The following is a 19,124-nucleotide window of genomic DNA, read 5'->3' on the forward strand; positions in this document are numbered from 1 at the left end:
ATGTATCTTCTGTGATTACTTTGGAAAGTAAACAAGGAAATACCATGTTTCCTCAAAGTTGAAAAGAAATACATATGTTGTTATTGGTCACTGTGAGTGAAAACAAAAAAGAAATTCAAAACTAGACATATGTGATTTATGTTCTAACTTTTCTTACCAGTTTTGTTAAATGGATTTATTACTAATAAAATAATTTGGATGAAAAATCACTAGCTTTTATTTTGCCTGAAGAGTTTCAAATGAAAAATTAATACAGAAAAATGCCTTTTTGTGTTCATGGGACTTTATAGAAAATCAGTCTTGAATTGTGCAAATACTAGTTTTTTTCTAGCATTATATCATATTCTTTCAACTTTAAAAATCATTTTTTAATTTTATTTAGTAATGACAGGTATTTATCACCTGACATCTTGGTCACTTACTCAAATTGGGGTGGTTTGATTTGGGTACAGTCATTGTAAATATAGTTGAGAACAATAGGCTTGTTTACTCCAAAAACTAGTTCAGTGAAATGATACAGTTTTCAAGTATAATCTTTTGAACGACTCCCATGTATTTTGTAAGAAATTTCAGTTGTTTTTAACATTATATGGCTTGGGCAATTATTTTTGTGACACATTAGAACCTGGTTCACTATGGATATTTTTCATGAAAAGTAGAACACTTGTTAATTTTAAATATGCTCATGAGGGAAAGGTCAGTATTGATCTCCTTTGTTCTTTGCCTTGAAACTGCTAAAGTGAAAAGTGTCTAAAATTTTAACAATAGGGGGTCATTGGATTTCAGCCATTTAATGCCCTGCTTATAAAGTCATTGTTCAAATGTTGTTTTTTATGAGTAACTCATTAGAAAAATGTATGCATACAGTTTATAGACATTGTATTTGTGCTGACACTTGGAGCAGCATTTTTTCCTTAGGAATGCCTATGTTCTCTTGTAAGCAGATAGTTCCTTATCTACTTTATACACAAATAATCTTTATAGACTAGTAATCTTGTAAATTACAGTTGAAATTATAACTCATAGTGGGCTTTGAAGCTGCTTCATACATCTGAAGTACAGTGACAAGATTTGACTAGGATTGGTGCTTTATTTAAAATTAACATGTATGAAAGATTCAGGAGAAGAAATAGCTATACTTTCTAAAAGAAATCAAAAGCATAACTCTACATAAAGGGCCAAAAGCAGAACATGTACAAGCTCGATTGAGCTGCATAATAATGCATATTTTACATTTTTTTTCTTTGCTTTTCTTTAAACTGGTGCCTACCATGATGGATACAGACAAGATTCTTGGTTAGCATAACCACTTTCTTTATAATAATGAAAGTATATTCAACGAAAACTTCAGCCATTTTGTGAGCAACAATAGATTCAGGGTATATGAGGTAATAATGCAAGTATCAGTGGTATTTATGGTTTACTGGTAATCAATAATTCTAAATAATACCTCATTAAAAGAAATCCTCCTCACTCTGTGACCCCTGCTCCACAAATGTCATCTTTACTACATGAACTTAGAACCAAATTGTATGAACAGAAGGGTATTTCTGTCTTTCGAGGAAGATTTCAACACACCTCTTCCCTATACATCTTTCTATGCCCTATTGCAAGTTGTTCCAGAGTGACCTCTTGATGCTTAGGACCCTCTTTTCAAGGAACAGTGGCATCAAGCAGGAAGGAGGAAGCTACATAAGTTTTCCCCATAAGGAATATTTTCAGAGTGCTTCTTTGAGAGGAGTACACATTGATTTCATTACCTTCTCCCTTATAAAGCTACTCAACCATTGCAGTCATCTTCGGAGGACCAACTTTTGATGTCCCCCTTCTGAAGTAAGGCAGGTGGCTCCCTGGGAGATTGCCTTCTCAGTAATGCCACCAAAACTCTGGAACCCTCTCTTTCCTGGGAAACTTCCTGGGAAATGTGCTTTTCCCTTTCTGTTGCTATCTTCCACCAGTGAGTGAGGGCTTTTTTGTTCACTTGGCATTTTCTCAGTGATTCCTCCTTCCTCTTCAATATTTCAACTGTTGATTTTATCTTTTGCATTTATTTGAAGCTCTGGTTTTAATTTGTTCTAATGATTTATTTGTGTGTTGGTGTTAATGGCTTTTAAGATGAAATTTTAATCTGAATGTTTTAATGTTAGCCACGTTGGCGGCCCTATGAAGGCAGAAAGGAAGAGTAAAAATTTTGATGATCATGATAGTAATGATGATCATGTCATTTTTCTACCATTTTATATAATTAGCCATTTTCTACTAGGGGATCTATCCTGACGAGTCAATATAGATTTTCAGCTCATTAAATTTGTAACATGTATTGATCTTTGAAAAATAGTCCAAAAGAACTATGTGGAGGATACTTTGATCTCAATGGAGTGTTTTCTATTTTGGTCTGTTTTCTTTAAATTCTGAACACTCATTTGATTTTTGTGACAACTGGAATATCAACAAACCCAGTATTTGACTACTGTCAGTTCTATAAAGTATTCTGCAAATTTAAGGATATCCTAGTCAGTCTATAATGTCAGCTGATTTTTGTAGGACTTGGAAGAAAGGAGCATTCAGTCTTAACATTGCTATCATGCATACAGATCATTTTTAGATATAGGCATTCATGGCAGTAGAGGCTTTACTGAAGGTTTCTGCGTTCTTTCCTATCCATTATGGTCATCTTACCAGCCATGTGCTATAGTTCCTGGAACAACAGACACTAACTCTTCTTCAAACCTGCCACTCTCCTGCCCCCAGCTGTACTAACTTCTGATATCAAAGCTCAGTTAAGAAGAACAGTGCTTTGAGGACTAGATTGCATGGAGGTGAGCCATGGGGAAGGGTCTAAACCTTCAACTACATGCCCCCTTTACTCCAAGAAAATAAAACAAATATAAGAACATAAGAAAGAGCCTGCTAGATCAGACCAGAGTCCATCTAGTCTAGCACTCTGCTACTCGCAATGGCCCACCAGGTGCCTTTGGGAACTCACATGCAGGATGTGAAAGCAATGGCCTTCTGCTGCTGCTACTCCCAAGCACCTGGTCTGCTAAGGCATTTGCAATCTCAGATCAAAGAGAATCAAGATTGGTAGCCATAGATCAACTTCTCCTCCATAAATCTGTCCAAGCCCTTTTTAAAGCTATCCAGGTTAGTGGCCATCACCATCTCCTGTGGCAGCATATTCCAAACACCAATCACATGCTGCATGAAGAAGTGTTTCCTTTTACTAGTCCTAATTCTCCCCCCCCCCCCCCAGCATTTTCAATGAATGCCCCCTGGTTCTAGTATTGTGAGAAAGAGAGAAAAATTTCTCTCTGTCAACATTTTCTACCCCATGCATAATTTTATAGACTTCAATCATATCCCCCCTCAGACGTCTCCTCTCCAAGCTAAAGAGTCCCAAACGCTGCAGCCTCTCCTCATAAGGAAGGTGCTCCAGTCCCTCAATCATCCTTGTTGCCCTTCTCTGCACTTTTCTGTCTCTTCGATATCCTTTGTGAGATGTGACGACCAGAACTGAACACAGTACTCCAAGTGCAGTCGCACCACTGCTTTATATAAGGACACGACAATCTTTGCAGTTTTATTGTCAATTCCTTTCCTGATTATCCCCAGCATAGAGTTTGAGGCCCTTTCCGCACGGGCCATAAACGGCGGCGTGGGGACGGCAAGAACGCCGTCCCCAGGCTGCCGTTTGCACAGGGGGTGCAGCTGCGTCGCAGCCGCGCCGCCCTCGCGCCGGCTGCCCGTCCCGACGCCGGCATTTTCCCAGTGCGCTTGGAAGCGCACTTGTTGAGGAAACGCCGGCTGGAAGCCGCTGCCGTGCAAACAGCAGCGGCTTCCCGGCACTTCCCCCCCTCCCTCCCTGTACTTACCTTGTCCCCGGGCCTCCGGCGTGTCGCCGAGGCCTGGGGACCCGCCCCCCTGCCCTGTGCTGCTGGAGCAGGCGCGCAGTGCCAGGGGGGCATGTCCCCAGGCCTCGGTGATGCGCCGGAGGCCCGGGGACACGCCGGGTTGGCCGGGCGCCGGCACTCTGCGGCGCCGGCTGCCCGGCTCTTTCTAGGACCATCCATGCGGACGGTCCTAGCGTCGTCGGGTCGGCGTCGAGTACGCCGACCCGGCCCCTTCCGCATTTGTGCAGAAATGGCCTGCCTTTTTCACAGCTGCCATGCATTGAGTTGACATTCCCATGGAACTATCAACTAAGATGCCCAAATCCCTTTCCTGTTCTGTGACTGATAGCACTGACCCTTGTAGCGTGTATGTGAAGTTTGGATTTTTTTGCTCCTATGTGCATCACTTTACATTTTGCTACATTGAACTGCATTTGCCACTTCTTAGCCCACTCACCTAATTTATCAAGGTCAGCTTGGAGCTCTTCGCAATCCTTTGCAGTTCACACCACCCTACATAATTTGGTATCATCTGCAAACTTGGCCACCACGCTACCCACCCCTACGGATCCTTGGGGGACACCACTCCTTACAGCTCTCCATTGTGAGAATTTCCTATTTACACCCACTCTTTGCCTCCTGTTTCTCAACCAGGTTTGAATCCATAGGAGGACTTCCCCTCTTATTCCTTCATTGCTGAGTTTTCTCAATAGTCTCTGGTGAGGAACTTTGTCAAAAGCCTTTTGGAAATGTCCACTGGTTCCCCCTTATCAACATGTCTGTTTACACCCTCCAAGAACTCTAGTAAGTTTGTAAGACAGGACTTGCCTCTGCAAAAGCCATGCTGACTCTTCCTCAGCAGGTCTTGCTTTTCTACATGTTTTATAATTTTATCTTTAAGGATAGATTCTACTAATTTACCAGGAACAGATGTCAAACTGACTGGCCTGTAATTTCCCGGATTCCCCCTAGATCCTTTTTTAAAGATTGGTGTGACATTGGCCATCTTCCAGTGCTCAGGGATGGAGCCTGATTTCAGGGATAAGTTGCATATTAAAGTGAGAAGATCAGCAATTTCATGCTTGAATTCTTTAAGAACTGTTGGGTGAATGCAATCTGGGCCAGGGGATTTGGTAGCATTTAGTTTATCTATGGCTGCCAGAACTTCTTCCTTGTCTACCACTATCTTTGCTAGTTCCTCGGATTCGCCTCCTAAGAAGCTTGGTTCAGGTGCAGGAATTTTCCTCACCTCCTCTTGGGTGAAGACAGATGCAAAGAATTTATTCAGCTTCTCTGCAATCTCCCTGTCATCTTTTAGCACACCTCTTGTTCCTTTGTCACCTAACGGGCCTACCGCTTCCCTAGCTGGCTTCCTATTTTTGATAGACTTGAAGAACTGTTTGTTGCTGGTCTTGATGTTTGCAGCCATGCGTTCCTCATAATCCTTTTTTGCCTCCCTTACAGCTAACTTGCTTCTCTTTTGCCACCATTTGTGTTCCCTCTCATATTCTTCATCAATCAAACTGGACCTCCATTTTTTAAATGACATTTTCTTTTTTCTGATAATTGCCTCAACCACTCTTGTTAACCATGATGGCTTTCTTTTGGACTGGGTGCTGCCTTTCCTAACCTGCGGAACACATTCCAGCTGAGCTTTTATTACTGTGTTTTTGAATAAGCTCCAAGCATCTTGGAAAGTTTTAACTCTCTTGATTTTCCCTTTCAGCTTCCTGCGCACTATCCCCCTCATCTTTGAGAAATTTCCCTTTCTGAAGGCGAATATAACTACATTAGTAGTTGTCACTTGTTCACATGCAGAGATACTGAATCTGACAGCATTGTAGTCACTGTTCTCTATCGGCTCAACAACACTGACTTCCTGCACCAGGTCCTGGGTCCCACATAGAATTAGATCTAGGATCACCTCTCCCCTGGTTGGTTCCACACCATCTGCTCTAAGCCACAGTCATTTAGCATATCCAGGAAAGCTCTCTCCTTACTATGACCTGAACATGCATTTTTCCAGTTTATATGGGGATAGTTAAAATCACACATTACCACTACGTTTTTGCTTCTGTTGGCCTCTCTAATTTCTTTTTCCATCTCAGAATCCTCTTGTGCACTTTGGTCAGGGGGACAATAATATATTCCTAATATTATATTCCTAATATTATTATCCCTTTATATATTGCTTTATACATGACCTGGGTTTATGCAAATGGGTTTCCTACAGCCATATCTGGTTATTCCTCAGTCAGTGAGGCTGTTCCCTCCCCAGGCATGCAGGGTGAGGACAAGGCAGATTATGTCACTTCTGAAATATTTCCTGAGGGCTGTGTTGGAGGAACCATGTGTATGATGTTCCCACGCTATGCCTGGTCTATGTTCCCATGCTATGCCTGGGAGGGAGAGGGAGTCAACCCGGCATCTGGACATGGCCCGCCCACCCTAGCAGAGGGAGAGGGAGGGGAGGGAGGGGTGGCATGCAAGGGGAAGGAGGGAGAGAGTAAGGGGTGGCATGCCCCCCTTAAATGGGGCATATGCACAGCTAGGGAGGTGAGTAGGATCTCCACTGCTTCAGGATAATTGTTGATGCAGAATTCTTCCACACTTCATTGTTTCTGCCAAAAGACAGACGATTTCTCATGTTCTAATTTTAGTTCTATCATTCACAGTAGAGAACATCACCTTGGTTATCATGCCCCTAGTTATTCTTCATTAACTTGCAATTGGATTCACTCTTTTGTAGGTGATCACCTGGAAGCTGGTTATGGTTCTGTTTCTTTGTTTCTCAACAGTTATTTTTGCTTAGAGATGAGCCAATATTTCAGAATTAATTCAATTTCCTTGCCTTCCATAACCTATAGGTTAATAAAGGTGACAAGCTAGCTGTGGTGAGAATTAATTCCTGTGGAGGAAACACCTGAACTTCAACAAGACACTAGCTGCTAGATTACTAATTTTCTTAGCAGCAAACAGAATGCAGTGTAGATTTGTGTTCCTTGTTACTGACCTCATTTGTAACAACTTCATTTCTTATACCCACTGCTTTATATGCATATGATTACTGGTTTTGCAGATGTTTGATTTTTTTTCTTCTCTGAGAGGTTTTATTTGATGCTGTTTCCACTTTCCAGGTCTCCTTTAAACCTCGTTCTGAGTTTGACTTTTGACAGAGTGGCTACAGCTGAAAAAGATGGCATCACAATTATTTATAAGACACTTTTGGATCCCGCTGTTGATCTACTGACTGGATGTGACAAGTACATTTACTCATGCTTTATTTGAATTTTCTGAAGGCTTAGGCCACAAGTACTCACTCTACAGCTCATGGACAGCTACAATTTCTATCAACCAAAAGAGAGATATGAGTAGTGTACACCCTGTGCACTGCACCAACACATGCATACAATAATTAAATATATCAGTATACCCTTCTTAATTGTCAGAGGACCTCTAAGTATATAAGGTGGCCTCTTTCTACCACCAGTGATCCCTAACCAGCCCTTGTGTTTCTAGACATATGGAAAGGGCTTCCCTCTCAGTCTTCTTGCTTTGTCTTCAGCCTGAGGCACAGTGAGTCAGTCAAGAGAGTGAGATTGATAATATCTGGAGGAGAACAAGCTGGTCATAGAAAAGTAAAACCATCCCCACCCTGCTGTGACCAGCTTATTTTTTCCTGGGTGGCTGCCCCCATTGTGGTCATGGTTGCATTCTTTCTTACCTGTGACCAGCTTTCTTTCCTCCTAGCAACTGCCTTGGTGCTGGGATGAGAGTTCAGAAACTGTGGACAACTGTTGGGTGGGGGAGGGAAGGTCCTGGAGAGGCACAAAGTCTGCAGCTCAAGAATGTTCACAGTGTATCTGCCCCTGTGCTGTTAGCTGTTTTGAGGTGGAAACCACCTAACAGCCACAAGCCATACTGGGAAATGGTCTTTACTGGAACACAGGGGAGCTGCCACATTGGGGAACAGTTCCCAGAAGAGCTGCAAAGACCCCACATGTGGCTTTCAAGCAACTAACTGATAATCACTGCTCTGTAAGGAGATGCAGAGATGTAAGGAAGATTAAAATGCTGCAGTATTGTGCAGCCGTTGCTATATGATAAAGAAACGCACATGATCACACCTTCACAAAAAGTAACTCACACATTTTCAATTTTCATTAAAATATTTATGATGTAACATGCACCTAATTTGGTTAAAGAGTGAAAAGTTTCTGGTGCTGCAATATAATCCTTAATTCTGAAATTCATTAGAAAAGTCAATTTTGATGCATGATAATGAAATGAAATTAGGCAAAGCACCAGTTTAACTTGCAGATAATAAAAATTTACACACACACACACACACACAGTCTGGGGTCCAAGTAGCTATTTCAGGCATTCTCATTGCAAATCATTTTCTTATGAAATGCTGACTTCTTCATGCCTTTTCATTGAACTAATGTGTTGACATAAGGGGGGGTGCAGCGTTCTGTTGATATAATCTTTCTTCAAGATAGTTTGATCAATTGAAGCATGGCAAGCATGCATTATATTTATTTATTTAGAAATTTTTGTTTGCCATCACTCCAGAGTTCTTCTAGATGAAGCTGCCAAAGTTCAACAAATTCTTAAAAGCAGTATGAAAATGATCAATAATAAACAACTAGAAAAACAAGCCAGGGCCTAAAATATCATAAAAATGCAGCTTAAGAAGGATAGTTCATAAAACAATCCTTAGGCTAGAAGCAGATCATAAAAAGCTTTAAAATTTGGAAGTTAAAATCCTAGGTAAAAAAGAAAGGGGTTGACTTGGTACCTAAAGGAATGCAAGAGAGGGCATTCTAACTGGGCACTCCAAAGAGAGGGGGCGTGAAGCCACAGAGTGGAAGCAGAATGACCCCTGTGCCAGGACCATTGTCACCAGCGCCACACAAAGTGGCATTTGGTGAAGAGCCACTTTGGTGCAGAGCCACTTTCCCTGGCAGCAGGGTGCTGTATGACTCTGCAGCATCTGAATCTAGATGCTTGACCCCATGCTGTCATTTCTGCACCATTGGGGCCTGCATCAGTGTGGGGGGGGGGAGCATTCCAGGGATGCTCCTGGAGCGGAGGTGACTTTAATCAACTTCCAGTGTAGTTTTGGTCCAGGGATGCCCCCTTTTTGCGGTGCAGACTTACACCACCAGAAAGAGTGGCCAAAGTAATTTCCAAAAATGAGCTTCCTTGGAAGAGATAAGGATTTTCTCCTTTCCACCTGTGCCACCAATTGCCTCTTTGGAGGTGGTGTCATGTGCTATCCCCTGCACTTTGATTGGTTTGCCTATGTGAGTCTATGTGACTTTGGTTTGCCTATGTGAGCCTATATGACTTTGCCTACTAAAGCCTTGCTTCGGGTCAGCACATGCCTCATCTTCGGGCAGGAGTACAGAGATCAGGACTTAGAAAGAGGATCTTAACTTGCAGGGTCAATAGTATGCGAAGAAGCAGTCCTTCAAATACCCTGGGTGCAAGCCATTGGTAAGAACCAGCATTTGAAATTGTTCCAAAATGGGGGGGGCAGCCAACAGAGCAGTAACAAGGGGAAATTGCGCCCGGGGCACATGTGTGCCCTGTGCCCCTGCCATACCCCCACCTGGCACGCCATCCCCCCACGCCCCCGCACCAGCGCACGTCCGGTGCATAATTTTTATTGGTGCTCATGCCTAATTTACTAGTCATTCACATTGCAAATTTTTACAAAGTTGTGGCCATGTTTTAATAAAACTCTTGCCTTCTATCCCATGTACCATGAAATAAACTTTCTACATTGTTTCTAATTTGGCTGAAATTTTTAATGGTCTTATAAATTTTTAATGGTCTTATAAATAAAAATATTTGAGGAGTTCATATTAATAAGTATATTAAACTAATTCTCCTGGGAAAATCACTTTTGGTCCTGCTTATTTTCAGCTGGGAAATTTGTGTAGGAATTCCAGACAACATGCACTTCACAAACTGCCTAGAAAATCATAGCGTGGAAGCTGTGGATCCAAACAACCATTTTATGCGATACAAGGTGAGTAGTGAGTATATTTTTTTATTTTAAGAACTACAGATTAAAGACATAATCTCTGTCTTGTTCTACTGACACTTGAGGAAAAAGGAATATTATAATGTAAAAGGTGACTGGAACAGGTGTTGCATATTTTATATGTTAATGATCTGGAATTGGAGGTGAACAGTATAGTGGATCAAGCTAGTAGATCTTCAGGAGGCACCTCAAGGCCTGCTTGCTTGCCAGCACTTTTGAAAAGATTTGGTCAGCAGGCATATTCTAAGGGGGAAGATTTGGGGAGTTGCTACTTTGTTTTGGTTTTGACTGAAAATGTTTTTAACTAATATTGTAAGCTGCCTTGAACCATGAGGAAAGGCAAGGTATAAATGTTTTAATAAATAAAAATAAATATGAACTCAAATACTGCCTCACAATTCAGGTAATCTTAAAAATCTGAAAAAAATGAAGAGGGGACTGCCTTTGTGCTAGAAGCATCAACCAACCCCTTAGATGCCAGAGTAAGCGTGTTGAGGGAAGAGAATCAGACTTAGCACCTCTCAGCATTGTTTTATGTGCAGGCTAAAATAGATGAAGCCAGTACTAGTGCCCACCAATTTGGAGCCAGGTTGGATTTTCTCCAGGTTTTAGTGGGCAACTTATCAGCCATTCACACTGAAGTTAGTGTTGTTAATCAGAAAATAAATAATCAGGCAACCCCCCTATTTATTAAAAAAGATTAGCGATATCTAAAAATCAAATCAATAATTTTAGTAGCAATTGATAGACTTCAGGAATAGCCAAGCCTTTAAGAGGAGGTTCTTGCTTCTGCTAAAACTCTCCAGATTACTGTTGCTTGATGGCAATCCCAGCTCTTTGCCAGGTAATATTTGAAAACAGGAGAATCAGTGGCAGAGAATGTCATTTGATAGTAGGCAGTGCTGTCTGGGTAAGCCATTATGAGCAGACCTGAACTATAGGAGGATTTGGATTATAGTTCCCCCCCCCAAAAAAATTTTCTTTCACATACTTTGCATCTGTTTGACTATATCTATATAATATATGGCTTTATTATTTCTTTGTAGAAAAAATGTTTTTTACTCTGGTTGATATTTTTGCAACATTTGCTTTTAATGTGGCTTTAGTTACATATTAGTTCTGTGAAAAAAGTATATTATATATCATACAATGTAATGTTTAAATGAAAAGTTTATTTGATTGTAGTAAAGAAAAGACATTCTTATTGTTACCATGTGTGGTTAGGGAAATTTTAGACATGTATCAGTGTGAATGTTGCCCACTTTTCAATTGAAGTGCAAACCCATATTAAAAGTTCAGTGAGAAAAATAGCACAAGTAGCTATACAATTAGCAAGCAAATACTAGTTGTTATTATTGCTGAACATTTGCTATTATTTTAAGTATATAATAATAGTATCCAACACTAGAAATCCCATGTTGTGTCAGATATTCCAAGCACATCTATGTGCTTACACTGTATAGTGTAATTGCTTAAGAAGGGAAAGCAAGGGGCCCAAAGGGAAGAGGGAAATGTAAAACTGAGACTGTAGTGAACTATTAATATATTTAGGCTTGACCAGGGTCTGATTCCCAGGAGTATACAGATAGCAAATAATCCAAATGCAAGAGAAAGATTCATATGACATAGCAATAGTCAGGGATGTAAGCTGCTGTACAGTTTTAGACCAAACCAAAAGGGCACTTTTTGGGGGTGGGGAGAGTGTCTGAGTTTATCTGTAGGGCCAGAGGCTTGAAAATAATATTTTCTTCCTGGGCTTAAACAGATGAGAGCAACACAGCGGCATTCAGTTAGGCTACCTGATAGGCCAAAGTGATTGAAAGGACACTAGATCCTAGGGAATGTTCTACAGAATGAGGAGGATGACTCTAGGGCTGGCGCTAAGCAGAGATTTTGGTGGGTAATTCAAAGCTTCCAAATTGATCCATTTGTGAGTGTGACAGGCAGGGTTCTGTATCAACCTATCTACACAAGCCTCCATGGCTGGCTAGAGTAGAGTAGCATTCAATAAATGTGAGTTGACAAGTAGGCATTAAAGCTAAATGTAGATATTAGGAAGGCTAAATAACTTGCTGGAGTTACCATGTGGACCTATGGGTGGCAATCCAGGTTTTCAGGAGATGATTTATACATCCACACTCCTCAGCCATTGTTCCTGACTCACACAGACCTCTTATTTTAATACAATAATAAGATTGTCTCTTTCTTAGAAGTGTTAAACCATTGAAAAATGTAATGGTTTTTGCAGTTAATTTGAGCCTCAGGTCTCAAGAATCATTTCAAGTCACACCCATGCCCAAGATTACAGAATTGACAGGCTGTTTCTCCAGGTGAGACACATGGAGAGATTTTAACTAGAAAAGACTCACAAAACAATGGAATGTCTGATCCTTTTACTACTGCCTTCACAACCACTGATCAAGAAACTAGAAGTGTGGACCTTATCCATTTCATCCCTACACTTCCCCAGTTGGGTCGCCTCTTGACTCAGATCCTGAAGTAAAGCCTAGCTGGTATTTCAGGATTCTTCCTTCATCCTCTCATCCATACCTAACTGATTTTCTGCCTAAAGTTTAATTACTTGCCTAACACAGAATCCCTTATCTTAAACCTATCCAATCCCTACTTCTTCGTATGTTTGCCTTAGTCCTCACTGACCATTTGACTTAGTTCCTCATCCTCTAAACTTCCTCTCACAACCTCCCCATCTTCCCACAGAGGTTCCATAGCTTCTTATTGACTGGAAACTCTAGGAATTTACATACAACCTACAGGATCAGGGACTGGCTGTGACACTTGGAGGGCAGAACCAGAAGTCATCTGACACAATGAGAAATGCAAGGTCTTTCTCCAAGTCAGTGTTAATGTGGCAAGATTCTTCTGTTGCTATCTGCATACCAATTAATCCCTTGAGAGTTTTGATTGATGGTCTGATAATACATGAACAAGGTAAGACTAGGATGTTGTGGGTTTTCTGGGTTGTATGACCATGTTCCAGTAGTATTTTCTCCTGACGTTTTGCCTGCATCTGTAGCTGGCATCTTCAAAGGATCTGGTGGCCATAAAGCAAGTGAAGTTATATCTGTGAAATACTCAGGGTGGGAGAAAGAACCACTAGCAATTGTTAAAAGTGTTAAAGGTGCAGTTAGCAAGTGTAATTTGCATGTGTTAAGTGGAAAATTCCTCCATTTTAGTATTTATATGTAACACTGAAGGGCATTTGTATAGCAGTTTGCCTGTGCATTTAAGTACTCATTTACAATGCATTTTATTATTTCCTGCAGAGAGACATCCTGAGTCTGGGTGGTGTTCATGAACCGTTGTCTTGATTCTAGTGTTTTAAAATACTGGTAGCCACATTTTGTTCATGTTCATAGTTTCTTCTTTTCTGTTGAAATTGTCCACATGCTTGTGGATTTCAATGGCTTCTCTGTGTAGTCTGATGTAGTGACTGTCAGAGTGGTCCAGAATTTCTATGTTTTCAAATAACATTCTGGCCGTTTCCGCATGGAGGAGCGCCATCGCCCGGCCGATCCGGCAAGTCCCCGAGCCTCCGGCACGTCGCCAAGGCCTGAGGACACGCCCCCCCGGCCCTGCGTGCCTGCTCCTGCGTCGCAGGGCAGGGGGGCGTGTCCCCAGGCCTCGGTGACATGCCGGAGGCCCGGGGACGAGGCAAGTGCAGGCAGGGAGTGGGGGGGGGGAGCGCCGGGAAGCCGCTGCCATTTGTACAGCAGCGGCTTCCAGCCGGCGTTTTCAAAAAACCACTCTGGGGAAGCGTGGTTTGAAAACGCCGGCTCAGTGCCGGTCGGGTGGCACGAGGGCGGCACTGCTGCGAAGCAGCTGCGCCCCCTGTGCGAACGGCGGCCTGGGGATGGCGTTTTTGCCGTCCCCAGGCCGCCATATTCTGCCCGTGCGGAAACGGCCTCTGTGTCCAGTTTGGTTTTTTATTCAGTAACTATAAGTTGAGACACAGTTCTACTTGCTGTTCCAGGCTCTCTTTTTTGAGTTGTGGTAGTCAGCCAAATTTCAGCCCAATCAAAGACAGGGGGGGGGGGGGGAAACTGGTCCAGGTTTCCAAATGGTTTCCAAATGGAAGAAGAATTAGAAAGGCAAACCATTATGGAGGCTTAATAGCAACATTATTGACAAGAATAAAAGCTGAGAAGAAAAAGAAAGGACACAAACATTTTACATAATATAAATGTTAAAATTACACTTATTTGGGGTTATGTAAATTACACTTATTTGGGGTTATGTGGCCTTTTTTAAAATCTGAAGATATACTTAAGGACCAAACAATTGAACATTTGTTCACTTTGCTGTGAATAGTAATTTTATATCTTAAAGGGCAACTGCTTAGCTTCAAGGCAAGAGGGCCCAATATCAACAGTACTCTTTCCTAATGTTAAAGCTTATTGAGGTGTACAAGATGCTAAGAGGATTACACACTAAAAGGGCACAAGATTGATATTCTAGATGCTCTCACATTAAGATTGTCATCAGGTTTAGATAGTAATGCTCAACCCCTTACTGTTATTTTTAATCTTTTATTGACTGGCAGAACCTTTCCAACAGAGTCAAATTTGTGACATGTAATCCATATTCATAAATCTGGAGATAGAGATAGCCCTAACAATTATTGGCTGCTGCTCTTTTATCACTGTATCAGTGACCTGAGACAGATAACTGGTATTTTCTTTTGGTAACTCAGCATTGAAACAATATTCTTGTGGATGTCTGTTTTTATAAAATTAGTTTCTAATAAAAGCAGAAGAAAGTTTGAGTTTTACAGCACAAGTTTTAACATTATTTAACTGTAGAAAGAGAAATGTTTAATATATGATGAGGACTTGTATCTTAGAACACATAGAGTTGGAAGGGACCTCAAGGCCATCTAGTCCAATGCTACAATACAAGACATTTACAACTACTCCTCACCCACTCTCCCACTGACCACTGCTCTATGCCAAAAAAAAAACACTTCCAGGATCTCTGTCCAATTAGCCAGGAGGAAAATTCCTTCCTGATCCCAAAGTGATGACTGGTATTACTCTGAGCATGTAAGAAAGGGCCACAAGAGCTGAGTAGTGACTCATTCCTTCCTACTCTCCCTCTCATGATCTGCCTAAGTTCACAGAATCAGCATTTCTGTCAAATAGCTATCTAGCCTCTGCTTGGAAACCTCCTGAGAAAGCCTGTTCCACTGAAGAACCTCTCTAACCATCAGTAAGTTCTTCCTAATTTTTAGCTGAAAATCCTTTTGATATAATGTCAACCTGTTAGTTCTGGTCTGATCTGCAGCAACAGAAAAAAACTCTTCTCCATCCTCTATATGACAGCCTTTAAAATATTTGAAGATGGCTATCGTATCACCTCTCAGTTGTCTCTTCTCCAGACTAAACATACTCAGCTCCTTCAACCTTTCCTCACAGGACTTGGTCTCCATACCCCTCACCATCTTTGTTACCCCTTCTGTATACACATTGCATTGCAATTTGTAGATATCCTTCTTAAACTGCAGTCTCCAAAACTGAACTCAGTATTTCAAGTGAGGTCTAACCAGTGCAGGGTAAAATGATACCATCACTTTATGTTATCTGGACACTATACGCCTGTTGATGCAGTCCAAAATTGCATTTCCTTTTTAACCTACTGCATAACACTACTGCTCCATGTTCAGTGTATGGTCTACTAAGACTCCTAGGTCTTCTTTGCATGTACTACTGACAAGACTAGTGTCCTCCATCCTGTAATTATACATTTGATTTTTTTCCCAGATACCACTACATCTGCACCCATTGTGCAGTTGATGCCTTGTACATAATCAGCCACTATGATGCTTGTATGCCTGTAGAAAGAGTAGGCAGTTCTGAGACAACTGCTAGTGCAGCATCTAAAATTTAACCCATTTTCTAAATTGCATGCACATACCACAGAAGATCTGTGTTGGTAGAAGATGGAAATAACTTTTCTACAACTTTTAATTCTTTTATGTTTCATGTTTTATGATGTTTTATTTTGTAAGCCATCTCTAACTGGTTCCCTGGTGAGATGGCATAGAAATTTTCTTGATAAAATAATGAATAAATGTCTGTTAATGTCTGGATAGCTCCCCCCCCCTTTGCACTGCCATATCCTGTTTGAATATTGCCATGCCTCTTCTCTGTGTTTACTGTTTGTACTTATACTTTCTATGTACTTGTACTTTCTAGATACATAAAATTGCTGTTATTCACCTGAAAAGCAAACCATTGTCCCATTTATTTATCCTAGACCCAATTTTATCCCTGAACTTCTGAAATTCCCACTGGAAATTCTCTAGGGCAGTGAAAAAAGTGGAAATTGTAATAGAAAACCCATTGGGATGGCGTCTTGTCCCAGAAAACTATCAAAATCCTCTCTTCTAAAATAATTACTTAATCAAAGAATAAAATTTGATTTTTCTGCCATTTTTAATACTTTCCTATGCCCATTTATATTCCCAAATATACTAAATGTGGTCAATTTCTTTTGTGGCAGATTATCATGCCCCCCTGCCCCATAATCCTTACTGTTTACTTCCTGTAATCATTATCGTTTACTTTAACTCTTATACACATGGGAAACAATGTAAAGCCTCTAGACAAATATGAACTGTGACTTGGGACTTTAGCAAAAGTTTACCTATTTTGAGTGAGGGTAGGGCAGACAAATTTACTTTATAATTGCTTATTGGAAGTGAGGCTGTTCACTTTTGAAATATCTGTTTGATTGCTGTGTTTTCTCTTTTTGCTGTTATTTTGGTTCTGTTTTTCTTATTGGTTTGTATTCATTCTTGGTCAGTCACATGGGCAATCCCAGCCCATTGGACATTCCAAGTACTTGGAATGATGGTAGTCAGATTTGGTGATGTGCTGATGTCACTGAGGGCAAACAAACCAATTCAGGATGCTTTGGGCTCACTCAGAATAGGTGAACTCTTTAGCCATTATTATGAAAGTAATAACATCGGGGGGTGGGGGGAAGGTTGCTTTTTGAGGTACAATTGTGTATGGTATGGGAGGTATGAGTGAAAAATATTCTTTTTCATTCTGCAACTCTTGTACTTATTTATTTCAATAGCGAAGGTTCAAGCAACAGTTAATCATTGTCTGATATTGTACCACTTAAACATAAAGTATGTTAATCGATAGTGTATGAATGCTGAGTAAGGTGGTACACACAGTTTGCCTAGTCCAGGGTTCTGAAACCTGCGGTTTTCCAGATGTTCATGGACTACAATTCCCATCAGCTCCAGCCAGCTTTGCTAATTGGCCATTCTGGCAGGAGCTGATGGGAATTGTAGTTTATGAACATCTGGAGAGCCACAGGTTGCAGACCCCTGGCCTAGTCTTACCAGTACAAAATTGCAGGATGTGTGTGACTGAACTACCAGATACAAAGAAAATGAGGTTAATACCATTATTCCTTATATCACTTTCTGCATTGCTCCACACTGTGCGAATTGCAATATCATCTGAAATGGGTTGTGCTGTTCTTTCTTTATCTGGTGGTTTTAGATAATATCCAACATCATATCTCTTCAAGAACAGCATGGTATTAGTGCTGGGTGCCAACCTCAAATGAATTTAAAGGGGCCAATATTTTCTCCCCACTGCACCACACAATCAAATGTGATAAGATTAAAGCCAGTGGCACTGATAAGAGGAGAACAGGGATTTACTGCAGGTGTTATGCACAACATAATGATTTCTCTCTCTCATTCCATCTATAACAATCTTCTACCCAGTTGAGTTGCCTCTTACAGCAACCTAGAATCTAGAGGGCACGTATGTGTTGCTTTAAGCCCTCGGCCTTTAGTGAAGGATTAATGGCACGCTAGTTCCCATTGTACAAAAACTGTGGGGATTCTCATGTAAGTATTCCTGCAGCTGGCTAACAGATAAGAGCAAATCAGACATTGTTGGAGCCAGCTATGCCAGCATTCTGTGTTTGTGACTTTGATAGCCTTTTAAATTTACCATGCTAAGATTACTATTCTACGTAACATTAATGTGCAACATTTATATAAGTCTTCAGAAGTTCAAAACAATTCAGGTATAGTTTCCTTACTAGAACTCTATAATGTAAATCTGTTGGCTTAGCCCAATGTTGTAGGTGATAGTTATGCTCAAAGGTAATCACTTGATTAAGGCCAATTAACAAATACATGCTTGAGGTGAAATTTGGTCATCCTGGCTCACATAGTTAACTACCATATTATCCATCTCTTTTATATTTGTATTCTTCTCTTGTCCCACTTTCATTTTAATTTGTGTTCTTTAATGGAATAGAGTATCTGTATTATTTTGGGGGTTTTTTCTGTTTGCTTTTTAAACAGCATATTAGCACCAAGTTTGAGTCATTTGCAAAGAATCTTTTAGAAGAACCTGATCCATACAAAGTACAGTTTTTGGACATCCTCTTAAAATTGGCTTGCCATACTTTAGTTATTTCTTATTGTCTTTTCTTATTGTCTTAAGTACAAAGTTCACTATTGTATACTGTTTGTGGGTTTTACTGAAAAACTTGAGTCTCAGCAAAAAAGCCACCACAATTGATAGGAATATGGTATAGCATACTTATTGTAGTAGTTGTAGTTCCCCTTACAGGACCTGAGGAAGAGAAAATATTACAATGCAATCCTAAGAGCAGTTTCTTGGGAATAAGTATGGTGTAGTGATTAGGAGCGGTGGATTCTGATCTGAAGAACCAGATTTGATTCCCCATTCCTCCACTTGAAGGTTACTGGGTGACCTTGGCCCAGTCATAATTCTCTCAGAACTCTCTCAGCCCCACTTACATCACAAGGTGTCTATTGTGGGGAAGGGAAGGAGTCTGTACGCCACTTTGAGACTCCTTATAGTTGAGAAAATTGGAGTATAAATCCAAACATTTATTCTTCTCTATTAAAGAGACATATATAGGATTCTAAGTAGATATGGTTACAATTGCTCTCATAGTCTCTGGAAGATCTCTTGTCTGTAGAATTTCATTCTAGATAACTGTGAATATCAAAAAATCTGTCCCCAAGAGACTTTGTCATTCCTACAAGCTCAGACTGCTCTCAGTTCTGATCTGCCAAGAAGTTTATGTACACAATATCTCTCTAGTATCTCCTCCATCTTTTCCAATAAACAATTCGCTATTATGGTCACCTC

At 40.7% G+C, this 19,124-nt stretch overlaps 1 protein-coding gene across 1 annotated transcript in view; it reads left to right on the forward strand.

The window, feature by feature from the left end:
• Positions 1 to 19,124, forward strand: part of DCDC1 (doublecortin domain containing 1) — a 362,770-nt gene that overhangs the window by 156,225 nt on the left and 187,421 nt on the right. The window contains exons 13-15 of the mRNA XM_048484584.1: positions 7,028 to 7,153; positions 9,825 to 9,930; positions 18,305 to 18,367. Coding sequence (XP_048340541.1) covers positions 7,028 to 7,153; positions 9,825 to 9,930; positions 18,305 to 18,367 — 295 coding nt within the window. The remainder of the gene's footprint in view (positions 1 to 7,027; positions 7,154 to 9,824; positions 9,931 to 18,304; positions 18,368 to 19,124) is intronic.

This window comes from Sphaerodactylus townsendi, linkage group LG02, assembly GCF_021028975.2.
Source record: "Sphaerodactylus townsendi isolate TG3544 linkage group LG02, MPM_Stown_v2.3, whole genome shotgun sequence".
In the NCBI taxonomy this organism is placed as follows: Eukaryota; Metazoa; Chordata; class Lepidosauria; order Squamata; family Sphaerodactylidae; genus Sphaerodactylus; species Sphaerodactylus townsendi.